At 40.7% G+C, this 13,348-nt stretch overlaps 1 protein-coding gene, 1 long non-coding RNA gene and 1 pseudogene across 2 annotated transcripts; 2 read left to right on the top strand and 1 right to left on the bottom strand.

Moving 5' to 3' along the window:
* Positions 1-5,611: 5,611 nt before the first annotated feature.
* On the top strand, positions 5,612-8,606 carry LOC134182822 (uncharacterized). The gene is made up of 3 exons (XR_009970427.1): positions 5,612-6,239; positions 6,308-6,377; positions 8,398-8,606. It is a non-coding gene; the product is annotated as an uncharacterized LOC134182822 (long non-coding RNA).
* A 168-nt stretch (positions 8,607-8,774) lies between these two features.
* On the top strand, positions 8,775-12,061 carry LOC134182820 (uncharacterized). The gene is made up of 5 exons (XM_062650265.1): positions 8,775-10,644; positions 10,704-10,751; positions 11,320-11,403; positions 11,554-11,823; positions 11,883-12,061. Exons 1-5 carry the CDS (start codon positions 8,988-8,990, stop codon positions 11,909-11,911), a joined length of 2,088 nt encoding a protein of 695 aa, XP_062506249.1. The 5' UTR covers positions 8,775-8,987; the 3' UTR covers positions 11,912-12,061.
* A 9-nt stretch (positions 12,062-12,070) lies between these two features.
* Positions 12,071-13,348, bottom strand: part of LOC134182821 (trifunctional enzyme subunit beta, mitochondrial-like) — a 5,593-nt pseudogene continuing 4,315 nt past the window's right edge.

Below are 13,348 nucleotides of genomic sequence, written 5' to 3'. Positions count from 1 at the left end.
ATTGCATTGTTCACACTTTTGCCCATGGGTGCCGACAGATGACAGATAAATCGCCAAGACCCGTCCTTCTTGGGCACCACACCCAAGCCAGACGAAACAAAATTAGCTAGTGGGGTATGGTCGTGTGGCCTGGAGAGAAAACCTTTATCACACTCTGGTGCCAATGCTGCCGAGACCACATCTGGATGCTGAAGTGCCGACTGAAGGTTACGTGCTGAGTAATGTAGCGTGTCGTCCTTACAACCTATTCTGAACCCTTGATCTAAGTTCTCTAATAACTAGTCAACCCACTGTGCATTGGGGTGAGATCGCAACAGAAAACGAAACTCTCTGACATTAAGTCTAAAATTACTGTCCTAAATTACTGAGGCGCCCCCGCTGCATTTACTGTCTCTTTGACTCACACACAACGGCCGCGTGTTGTCCGCCACAGCGGCTACACGTGTGGGCAAACTTGCATACTCCTTCGCCATGGTTGCACGTTCGACTGTTGTAATCTCTGCACACGCCGCGCGCATTGGCGTTTGTGAGGGCGACAACGCACGCTCTCTTGCTGGTAAGCTCTCCCGATTGATTGGAATTGCCGTCGTCCATTGATCGAAAGTACTGCTGCCTTTTCTTGGGGCACTGGGAAGCTAGGTGCCCGGAATCCCGACACTTGAAGCATACTGTTCTAGCCTGGTTAGTGAAACAGATGGACCATAATGACGCATTTACCTCGTCCCAGCGTCGAGCCGGCTCACGAGAGGCTACTTTACGGAACGCCCTCTCATATTGTAGCCATGCCGCCCGTAGTAAATTGACTAGCTGCTTGCGCAATTAGTAACTGGTAACCAAATAACTCTGACGCTCGACTTGGAGTACCTACGGTCAGCTTGTTTGCAAACAGAGACCATGCTGTAAGCCACGAAGTAATGTCCGTCACCAAGCGGCGTTAATGTTTTTGTGCTACGCTCAGACCTGCAGGGTCAACCTCTAATGCGACTTGGGACTGGTCGATCATTGCACTGGCTGCGTATAGAATTGAACTTGGGCATTCGGCCAACAACGCGTCAAAGTCAACGAACTCACTTCGATGAATCTTCCTCACCCATTTTTCCGAAACAGGATAGACGCTATGCAGAGTGTGAGACTGATCACGATGCATACCTGTCTGTGTGTGCCGAGGAGTTGGCCGTTTGACGTCCTCTTCATGTTCCGAGATCTTCGGCGTACTTGCTTCTCCTCATGCCAGCCTTCTGCGTTTCGACTTTGAAGAAGTCTGCTGCTGGTTTCGCGAGATTTGCTCTGCCGGAACTTGCTTGTTCTCTACCTGCGCCCCATCTACATCTACCTGCAACTTTTCCGCCTGCACCATCTTCATCACCAGTTGCGAGAGAAACTGCTGCTGCTCTGCAGAAACAGAGTTGACGTTGTCGACTGCGTTAACTCCTTCTGCACACGTTTCCTCTTTTTCTTCCAACCCTGGTATTTGGCTCGTGGGAACCAGCGGATGCTGCCGGCAACTCATTTTCGGACGTTGATTGTGTACCCTCATCCACATCTGTTTGCGTCTCGTTCCAATGGTTCCATAATCTCACTGCTTTTTCGTCTTTCGTGCCAGTTAGTACCAGGTTAAGGCTGTTCAATTCCAGCTCCAGCATTTCCCCTGACAGAGCCAAGTACTCTTGGAGCGACCGACCTGAGCGAGAAGTCGCTGTGCACCTTTTTCGTGGCATAATAGAAATAGACAACTACTGCACTGTTTACGTCAACTATCAGTCACTAACCCGCCAACCAACACGTCACTATGTACGTCATACTCTCTCGTACACTCTCTTTCATACTACAGTCATCGTCGTATTAACGTCTATTTAGCTCTGCTAAATAGTCCATTCAAGAGGGAAGGAAGTCAAAGAATCACTTTTATGTCACTTTGCTGCTAAGAGGGCACATCCGACTGCAAGCAAGCTCTGAAGCAAGTTGCCTGATCTACAACACTGATTAGAAGATCTTGCACGCTACCATCTCACAAGCTATAAATACATTCACTTAGCTCATTAATTATTAACTCTTACATGTGCAATTGCAATAACGTTGTTTTGCTGGGTTTGTATTAGCATTCTCATCACTGATTATCCGTCATTGTTAGACCAGGTGTTTTGGTTTGAGTGGTTGGAATTGAGTGAAGAATGGACCTCCTTTTCTGAACTAGCGCACTAGTGCCCATATTGCATATTCTTCTTGTCCTTTCATTCCCCCGCCACCTGACGGGAATATACAATTAGACACTGCATTGATCTTGACATCACTTATAAGACATGTTTAATCCTGATTTCAGACAAGCCAATTTAGGTTACCAAAGTTCAGACCAAAGACCATCAGACCGACTTGACAGAGTTGAAACTTGTACGGACACAGTACTACAGCAGCTGCAATAGATCCATGCCCATCTCTGATGTTTGGAGTAGATAAACTCTAATTTACATGAACTGCAGTCTGTTATGTAGAACTGACACAAACAAAGCGATAGGATTCCAGAACATGAATATAGATAACTTGCTGGGTTCGAATAATGTGTTTGAATCTGGTCGCCAGTTTGACCATGTAGAGGAACGGTTGGTTGCCAAACTTTCACTCGTTTCTAGTTCAGAGATTCCAGAAGTAAACAAGTCATTAATATCACTGTTGAGACCTTTTCCCAGATTATCATGTTTGACATTAAATTAAGACGTAACTAAGAATTTGCAGTAACGTTGGATGAACATTGTAGATAGCAAGTAAACACATCAATCTACAGTATTATGCTTGGGATTCTATGTAATACTATGAGTATTCATATTTTATCCTAACTTTCAGCTAATTGTATAGCTACAAGCAAACAAAATGTGGTTTGTCATCACATCGACATCCTGGCAATGCATTCCATAATGACATGAGCATTCTTTGGTTGAGTAGATAAGAGCGTTTCTTCTCTTATGACTCAGTACCACTATTGTTGTTGAGAACAGTACATCCGGCTACTGCATGTAACCCCATCTGTCGTATGGCTAGCTGTGCTAATCTCTGGAACACAAGTGATAAACTTTTGTTATTGTAGCACTTCAATAGCGCGTGGCATCATTCAACATCTGGATTTCAGAATTTTACATGCAGAAACTTTTGTCTGAACAGACTTTCTTAGTAGCACCAGGAGACGTACGAGCTCCTGGACGTACCTGGTAGTTCTTCTCATAGAAAGACACTCACGCAGCTTGCTGTGGAAAAAGCTGTTTGTTTTGCCATTTCTGATGCCCGGCGTTTGCAAAAGATCTACGTAATAGTTTTTATTTGTCTCAATTCAAGATAGTCAGAGTCTTTGTTTCCTTTGAACAGCGTAGAAAAGGATCTAAATAGGCAGTTGCCTTCCTCTTCAACTACGATTGACTGCAGATTTCGTGTTTCATTCGAGAGAAGCTGGTGCACAATGATGTCTCATCGATTATAGAGCTGTTGACTTGGATTTGCTGGTGCAGCGTATGAAGAATAGAAGTAACCGCGATTGTTTGAAAAATTAAACGCACCTAATAGACCTAAATTAAATGTAAGAATAGCAACAACTCACAATAGATTGCTAGGTGATACGTTGTTACGTGATATGTACGAAGGTGCTAAGTTAGACGGCCTACTTTGCAGTGTGCCACTAAATGGAAACTTAGAAAGTGGCAACATATTGTAACGCGAAACGTATCTGCTGAGCAGGTGGTTCGCATCCAAGAGCCGCTGCCACAAAGACTAAAAACTACCAAATATTTCTAGTCGCCAAATTGTTGACCACACCGCTCGTTGAGTCGCCAACCACCTAGAAGTGGTTGCCATATGGCGACTTGGTGACTGCATTTTTTGAACCCAGACTGATAAGACTCTTTAATTAATTAATGTAGAAATCAATTGGTGATACAATCTTTTTACATATACTGCACTGATCAAGCCATTCATGCACACACTGGATTTCTGTTTATTGTAAAATTGTTGAGTAGACAAAGTATTTCGTGTGTTGTGTTGATTCTAGTGGGTTATTGAAACTAGCAAACTGACTTTCTGAGTACCAACTCATTTATCATTTCTTTTTATTTGTATCAACAACAATATTGTTGAATTGACTTATTCAGAAGTTTGTTTATTGTTCAAATGTTAATTGTTTCTAATTCATGTTGTCTGTTGTATATGTTTGCATGTCTGTTGTATATGACAGCAAGTAGTTGCTGCTGTTTGATAATAGTCTGTGGGTTGGTCCAGTATGACTGCATGCCGTTTTAGTATCATTGTAAGTTTTTGGTTTTCACCTTTTTTGTATCTCATGTAAATTGTTTATTGTTTAGGATGGATCAACAGCATTACATCTGATCTGTTCAAAGTATCATCTTACAAATGACCATTTATCAGTTGTGAAGCTGTTGACATCATTGGGAGTTGATGTGTCAGCTAAGAACAATGTATGTAGACACTTGTTGTATTTGGTTTGAAGTATTTTGTGCTAATATGTTTTAGTTGTTCTTTGAGCTGTAATGTAAGATAATAAGAGATATGGCAGATGTGAGCAGTTAGTATTTAGTGTTCTTTCCATGAATTTTTGGTCAGCTCGCAAAACAATTAATTGTCCAGTGGCGTGTCCACTTTTACCAATGTATTCAGTGTAGTCCAACTTCTCAATCAGGATACCCTGAATAACTTGTGACAAGACCCTAGGAACACGTCTAGACACATCGTGTTAGAGCTCTTGGCCTTGACGGTTTTGTGTGCATTCCAGATTAGGTTCCACCTGAGTGATTATAGAACAGTATTAACCAATGAACAGCTGAGGATAGAAAAACATCTCGCTGACCGATCTCCATGTGTAGCTAACTGATAATTAATAATTGGTAAATGCTTGAGAAACCTCGTTCTTACTTAACCCACTCTTGTGGGAGGAGTAGATGGAAGCTCTGGAGTGTTAAACTGTGAGCAATAAGAGCCAGGTTATTCTGTCTTACACTGACATTTGTAGATATTGTCCATCTGACTGGAATCGACGGATCATATCAGACTGAAACCTCAATGTCTCAAATTTTAGCCGTATTTTCACTTTTTGTGCCCTTTGAGCCGCAAAGAACAGTTTCAACCGACAGTTTGCTGGCTCAGTCGGCTCTGTGTTGAACCCTGTTATTGTTTGGTTAAATGTTTGTGGGTCAGTGATGAGAACAAGAAATGAAGACTATGATGATAATACATGAATGTCGTGTGACATTTTATCTCAACTGCTAAAGCAACAAACATGAACAGTTGAGTTGTGATGATTTTAATGAATTACGTTTTTACATTTGCACAGTGTAGTGCATTTTAAAGCCAACAGATAATCAAATAATAAATTTGCAAACAAATCATTTTCATTACTTTCAACCATTTAGCAGACAAATTGTTCATTTGTCTGTTTTTGCAACCATAATGTGCTGAGAAAGAGGAAACAGAAAGAAATCAATTAGTGTTAATGTGTAGAGTGTGAATGGAGGATTAAGTTGCTGTACACTTGTTGAAAGTGTGTGTTTTGAGAGAAGAGATGGCAGTTTGCTCAGCTGTTGGGAAAGCTTGTAAACAGATAGCATTGACCTTGTGGACAATTTTTTTGTTGTATGAAATATTTTCAAGTAGAGAAGTTAAGGAAGATGCTTTGTATTGTGATGAGTTTTTATATTGTTAATTTCTAGTGATGGTTTTGTTGTTTTCTGGTGTTAGTGAATGGAAATGGGAGAATATTTATTGAAAGCATACACTGATAATGATCTTGTTTGAAGTGCTGATCATAATGTTGATGTACATTTAGAGTAATTAAATAATTTTTATGGGTCAGTGACATGAATGCATAGGATATGGATATGTGGTGGTTTGAAACGAGGAGTGACACAGTGGTGAGCATTGATTTAGTGAATGTGTGATTATTAATACAACTAGTTTGTTTGTTACTGTGTGAACAACAGATAACGAACGCTGGATTACAGTAACTGTGTTTTAGCATTAAATTTGTAAATAGTTTATGTTGTTTAATGAGCATGTATGTATATATACATACTAGTAAGGTATGAGGTGTTGCTGTTTATTGCACCAATAACAAACACTGTGCTTTTATTGGACAGACTGGCAAAACTGCAATTCAAGTAGGAGAAGAAAGTCTGCAGTCAGAGTGGGGCAGTCGCAAAGAAACTCGTTCTGCTATCCTTTCCCATTTGAAGGAATTCATCGAGGAAGTGTGATCTGATTGTTGTGTAGTGTAAATTTTGTGTCTTAACTATAACTTGTTTATGTGTGATTTTAGAGTGCTGTTGCAGCTGTAAATCCATCACCAGATGTTGTAGAAAGTGCAAACATTGATGTTCAACTTCCCAGTAAGTGACACAATCGTGTGCATTATGACGATGTCAAACAATAGCCAATACTGTATATGTAACACCTTTTGTCATGTATAATGATTTTTCCTATCCCTAGAAGTAACAGCATACTAATGTTAGAAGAGGTGATTATTTTCATTATCACACAAGTTCATCTCACCTACTATTCTTGTAGTAGATTGTCAGTATTTATTTTTATCATATTTGCAACTCACAACAGAGCGATCCAACTGACCAGCAGAAATTTGTTTAGTTTTTATTGATTTATGTATGTGATACCTAAATTAATATCTGAATGTTGTATTGGCTTTTCTTTGTACGGAAAGTCAATACTGCATGTGATCATTGTTTACAATACCGTATACGATGAAACATTGGCAGGAATTTCTATTTGCAGTTTGCTAAGAAATTGACGGACAAAGCATATTGGCAGATTTTATTTTGGCAGTCGACATCGTTGTTTGATAACTGATGTACATCTCACGATAAGTGGTCATGGAGGAGTTTGTGATTGACAGCTGTGTTCGTGGCTAACATTTCCCTAACTTACTGGTCTCCGACTACTGCATAGTGACGAAGAACTGCTTTGTGTTAGTACAATGAACGGGACTCGCATGAACGTGACAGTTCAGCTTCATCCATAGTCTTATGGCCTCATTCATAGGCAGAACAGATGGCAAGCAAGGACTCATCGGTGTGACGTACCACTTGATATGATGGCTGGTCCACGTGGACGGTCACGTCAACATATCCTGGTAGCCAAATTAATGGCGGATTTTATATTGGCAGTTGCTGAAAAATTCACCAATTTGCCAATATAAATTCCCGCTAATATTTCATTCTAAACTGTAGTTTTCAGCTATTGTGACGTTATAATTTGAGTTGATGCTGTTTCGGTCAGTGAGTAAAGCTTGATATGGTTAAGCAGTTATGAGGGAGTAGCAGGAGTTAAAGGACCACTGTTCTGATTGCCCTCGGACTCCAGAATGTCCTTTAGCAAAGTTTAGGTTAGGGGCAGCCGTAAAGCAAGAATATGCGAACTGTATATTTGGTAGGCTATAATATAGATGATTGAGTCTCGTTGCCCTGATACCGCGTGTTTTTCGCCAAGTAACATGACCTGGATGTTCAAGTAAGTAAGTTCTAGGAAACCGTGCAAGATATGGCAAAGCCACGACGGTGCAGGAAGAGTATCTGGACAACATTGCGTGCCATTAAAGAAATGAGAAGCGCATCTAATAAGTGAAGAGACTCTCTGAAGGCTGATTGACATGAAAAGACAGATGCAAATGTAGACTTACAGCTTGGTGATCGACTTCATGCTGAATCACGTTTCTAGGTAATCATTTTAGCCTCAATTTATTCACCAGTGTCCTAGGACATGTCTAGACATGATCAGATGTAGTCACTTTGACTGTCGTGCTACCGTACGTAGTCAGCGTCATTTAGACCTAATCACCTGGTTGCTGTCCTAGTCTGTCTATACAAAAACTAAACTTGATTCGTCATTCAGGTGAAGCTAGGAAAGCGTGTTAACTAATCTAAATTGTGCGAACAGAATGATGTAACCCTACAAGTGCAAGGCGTGGGCATGGCAGCAAGCATGCGCATAAATCTGGATAGTGCTCCTTTAAGTTTATAAAGACTAAGTATATATGCAAAACTTTGCAAGATGGGCCTCCCACTTGTGGTACTCAAGTCAATCTGCCAATTTCCAGAGTTTCCTACGAACCACCCAGGCGCTTATTGAGAACGGATATTCTTCCCTAAAATCCCATATTCCGTATTGCTGCCCTGTGCGCTGTTTTGGAATTTCCCGGTAGTTATGGAATGCTGGCATACTATTTCAATGTTTTGTTGTGCATTTCTTCAAATCACATTCAGCTGTATAGTTGCATATTTTAGTAATACTAGTTGGCTTTTAGTTATCTATTGGAATCTAATTGATGCATGTGTGTATGTTATGGCTGTTGTGCATTTACTATTGTAATTAACTGTTGTCATCACTTTTTCATAGGTGCTATTGATCGTCTGGGTCCATCTGTGAAATCTGATTACGAAAATGCTTTGAAAAAGGGAGAGTTACCAATACTACGAGGAAACATCGATATGTTTGGTGAAGAAGATGCCGGCAAGTCTTCTCTTGGAGATTCTTATTTGGACGAGCCATTTATTGATAAGAGGGAAAGCACGAGAGGAGCGCACGTGAAAGTGATGAGAATTGGAGGCGGTTCGAACACGGACTGGAAGGAACTGAAACCAGAAGACAAAGAACAGATCCTTGATCAAGTTTTGGTCAGAGGCTTTCATGAGTATGTTGAAAAGCACCACCAAGAAGGGGCAGCAGACACTAGAGAAGAAGTAACACAAGACGACGAGGGAGATTCTGTCATCGAGCAGACAAGTCAACCAGCTGAACAACAGCCGGCGAGTAGTAGCAACACTGTAGCTTTAACAACAGAGAGAAAGACAACCGGACGAGAAGGCAGCATCACAGTATTGAAGAAGTCGCTACACGATTTTCTGTTCTCCACAGAACTAACTGAGGTACAAGCAGCATTTGCAGATCTACTGCGTCATGACAAGGCTGAATTAGAGAAAAGTAAAATGATGATGTTGATCACATTGTGTGATCGCGGTGGTCAAGAGCGGTTTCTGATGACGCACGCAGCACTGATGGCAGACAGCAGTGACTACAGTGCAACCGCTTACATGATAGTGATGGACGGAACAAAGAGTCTTGCAGATCCCATACCTCAATGTTTGTTCCGACCCGAACAAGGAAGCAAACAGTTGGTGATGGAACGGTTTGGTCCTAAGACGAGACGTGAGCTGTTGGCTTACCACATGAATTGCATCAAGATGGCTCATCCATCAGTGAGTGATGGTCCTTTTCTTGGTCAGGACTACGTCAAGCGAGCACCAGTCACATTTGCAGTGTCCACTCGAGAAGACGAAACAAAGAACATGGATCCAAAATTTTTAGAAGAACAAGAAGAAATACTGCAAGATGTGGTACAGAGGAACGAGTTTGGTGATCACATGGTGTTGGCAGAGAAAAATCCGAATAAACTGACTTTTCGTGTTGACAACACACGATCTGGCACCAAGAATCCTGATCCGGTGGTGATGAAGGTGAAGGAGATATTTGTAGCAATGGTACGGTCACTGTGGAGTCAACGACAGGCTATTCCTTTGCCGTGGGCAGTTCTGGATAAATTGTTGAGCAGGGTGTCTCAACTAGCAGGCAACGAAGGCAAAATACTCGACATCGATGAAGTGTGCGAGTTGGCTCGAAAATTCTGTGATATTGTAACAGTTGGAGAATGTCGATCGGCACTGAAATATTTGTCGAGTTTGAGCACGATTGCATTCTATTCAAATGTAAGTGAGTTAGAAAGAAAAGTTTTCACTGATCTACAATGGCTGGTCAATGTCCTCACTATCTTTGTTACCATCCTCGAGAAAAGTAACCTGCCACCAGATCTCTGGAAAGATCTGAAGAAATTAAAGGAAGAAGGAATGATGTCATGGCCATTGGCTCACTATCTGCTGGTGCAGAAAGGTGTCAATGAAAGTCAGTTTGAGTCCATTCTGCAAGTTTTGCATTTATTCGACATCATCTGTCCTATGATCACATCACCAGAGATGCTGAAATCTGTTCTGAAGGTTGGACAGGCATTCTTTGTTCCTTGCTTGCTGGAACAGAGATATGATAACAAATTGGCATGGCAACAGATGACCATCTCCACTTTCTGTCCTCCATCTCTCATCTTTCGTCCCGAAGGATTTGATGCGACTCCCGAGCCGATCTACTTTCGCCTGGTGTCTCGTTGTGCCAGTGAATATGCCCATCGTCCCATGCTGAAAAGAGGTTGTGCTATCTTCCACGCGAATGATGATCTTGAGCTCGATCTGGAACTGGTTTATCATAGACTGCGTTACATTATTGCTACTGTCTACTTTCCAGATGATAAAATTTCTATGAATAAGCTGAAGCAACAATGTAGCATTACTCGTCAGTTTCTTATTTGTCAGCTAAATGAGGTCAAGAAAAGAGGATTGGATGGCATCAAATTTACTGTTTGTGTTAAGCCTCCACCAACTGAAGCCGAAGTAGCTGATTTAATAGATGACGATTGTCTGGTGTGCATTGATGAATATCCACAACAAAGAAGTTTGATAAACCGGAAGAATGAGCGTGTGCCACGAAGGCAGTTTCCTACCTTGGATCTCTGGTTTAATGATGTAGGGAAAGTCTCTGGTAAGTGTGGTTATTTTGTGATCATTGATTGTTATTATATTGCTGATGTGATGTTACAGATGTTGCAATTGAACGTGATGCAAGACAACAAGACGAGCCACAGACAAGTGAGTAGTTTGCTGTGTGAGATCTAGTTTGTGTCATTGTTACATAACACATGAAACATTAGGGTAAAGTAGCCCGGTTGGTTATGTGACGTTTGACCTATCGACCTGCTAGACAACGGCATAACACTTGGCCAAATAAATAATGAAACTTATTTATTACCCGCGCCATAGGATTTTGCTATGATTTAGCTAATAACAGTTGTGTATATAACTATCTCTTCCTTATCATCTGCTGATTTGATGTGTAGTTATACAATGTGATCTGTTTGTCAAGGCCACTTGCCTGATTTTGAGACACTGAGAGATGCTGTTAAATTGCGAGTAGCGATGTATATAAGTTATGAGTAGCAATTTATCTTGTTCTTTATGGGATATCTCTTTTCAGCAGTTAAATGTTCTGCTTGTTTTTGGCCTTTTGAAATTGACACTGCTATGGTTGCTATTGTTTTTTATTATTGTTTCATGTCAAGCACATTGGAAAACAATTATAGTGAGCATAATGTACAAAGTTAGAGAACATTTGCTAGAGGTAATGCTGGTAATCTGTGGTTTTCAATTTTTATTCTAGATGTTGGAAAAGGAGATGATGAACAGCAGGACATAAAAGAACCACTAAAGAAGAAGAAAAAATTGATGGTAAAGGAAGTATCAGGTGAGTGTGACCATTTGTGGTATTTGTTGTGTGAGATCTCGTTTGTGTCATTGTTTAGTTAAGAAGTAATTGTGTATACAAATATTTCTTACTTATATGATGTTGATTGGATGTGTGGTTATACAATTAATGTAATGTGTTTATGTGTAGGATACTCACTTGATTTTGATACAGTGAGAGATGCTGTTGTTAAATATGGCTGTAACTATTGGTACGAGATTGGACTCAAATTGGGACTAAATGGCAATGAGATCATAGATAAAACTCATGTAATACCTCCTTCCGCTGGCAAGTTGTTAGCTGTCATTGAGGCAAAAAGGGTGAAAGATGGAAAAGAGAAAACAGCAGAGGACTTGTTGAGGGCATGTTATTGCATGTCCACACCAATTGGCAAACAAGTTGAAGATGAGTTGAAGAAAGGTGAAATTTTACGTGAACGTGAACTAGTGGCTTGACTTTGACAAACTTTTTGCTGTCAGTATTTAGAGAGAGAAAGGTAGGCGAGTAGCAGCAGGAGGCAATGATGGAAGTGAACACTACTGCAGTAGTATTGTTGATATCACTATGGTATATTGGATATTTATATTTATCAAAAGAAAATGTTGTGAATGTTTCTGTTGCATTTTATTATGAAATACAATTGATTGTTTGAATGGTGTGTATATGATATGACTGCATGTGTCTGTGTAAATCACTGATTCGAATATGTTTACAACCAGAATTTACAATCGACAGAGGCCACCAGTGAGACAAACATCCGTATTATAGCACAAACCAAACATACTTAAAAACAATATCAAACATAAAGTGCACAAAATGTTAGACTCTAAAGTTCATCATCAATAACGTTCAACCAACATGGCGTGTCCCTGCAAGTAAGTCATCATACAAAATGAAGTCGTGACTCTCTGTGAAATCTCTTCGATGCTTACGTGTCCTCCTGCAGCACAAGCAGCGACGAGTGCTAACTTGCTGTCTTCTTTTCATAGTCAATGAGCTGCTGTTGTCACCAGACGAACGCCAGTGGCTCCGAACGGATGTCCAATAGACAGAGACCCGCCCCAGAGATTCATCTTTTCAACAGGCAACAACCCAATCTAAGCCCCAATAAAAGACAACAAATTAATAATATAAAATAATTACAAAATATATTAATTAATTGTAAATAAATATTAATTATAGTAATTTCATATAAAATAAATTAGTTGATATCAACCTTCTTTCTAGACATGTGAGTCTGACAAAAGCAGTCGGAGTCCATGGCCTTCATGTAGCTAAGAGCTGGCCCTAAACAAATATGTTGTGAAAGTGTGAGTGTGTTACACGTGTGAGAGATTGGTGTGAGTGCTCACTGCAAATGCTTCGTGATATTCAAACACGTCGATGTCATTCAGCGTTAGCTTTTTCTTGTCGAGCAGCTTGGGAGTGGCATATGCCGGGCTGTTGGACATTACGCAGTCGAATTGAAAGTATGAAGATACGTAATGTGCAGATTACCCGAGTAATAATTGATCTTTGGAATCTTGTGCAACATAAACAAAGTCTCTGCATTACGATGGGCATCAATTAGCAACTCAAAGGTTGTTGAAAATGTTTCATGAACATGCAGGCAGACTGACTGACAGACTGGCAGACAGACTGATCGACAGACTAATGGACAGACTAATAGACAGACAGACAGACAGACTAATATCATAACTGATAGACAGACTGAGACAGACTGTGAGACAGACTGAGAGACAGACTGAGAGACAGACTGAGAGACAGACTGAGAGACTGACTAAAAGACAGACTAATAGACAGACTGATCGACAGACTAATGGACAGACTAATAGACAGACAGACAGACAGACTAATATCATAACTGATAGACAGACTGAGACAGACTGTGAGACAGACTGAGAGACAGACTGAGAGACAGACTGAAAGACAGACTGAGAGACTG

This window comes from Corticium candelabrum, chromosome 8, assembly GCF_963422355.1.
Source record: "Corticium candelabrum chromosome 8, ooCorCand1.1, whole genome shotgun sequence".
Taxonomy (NCBI): domain Eukaryota; kingdom Metazoa; phylum Porifera; class Homoscleromorpha; order Homosclerophorida; family Plakinidae; genus Corticium; species Corticium candelabrum.
The sequence above is the reverse complement of the archived record's forward strand: the minus strand, read 5'-3'. Positions and strand labels throughout refer to the sequence as shown.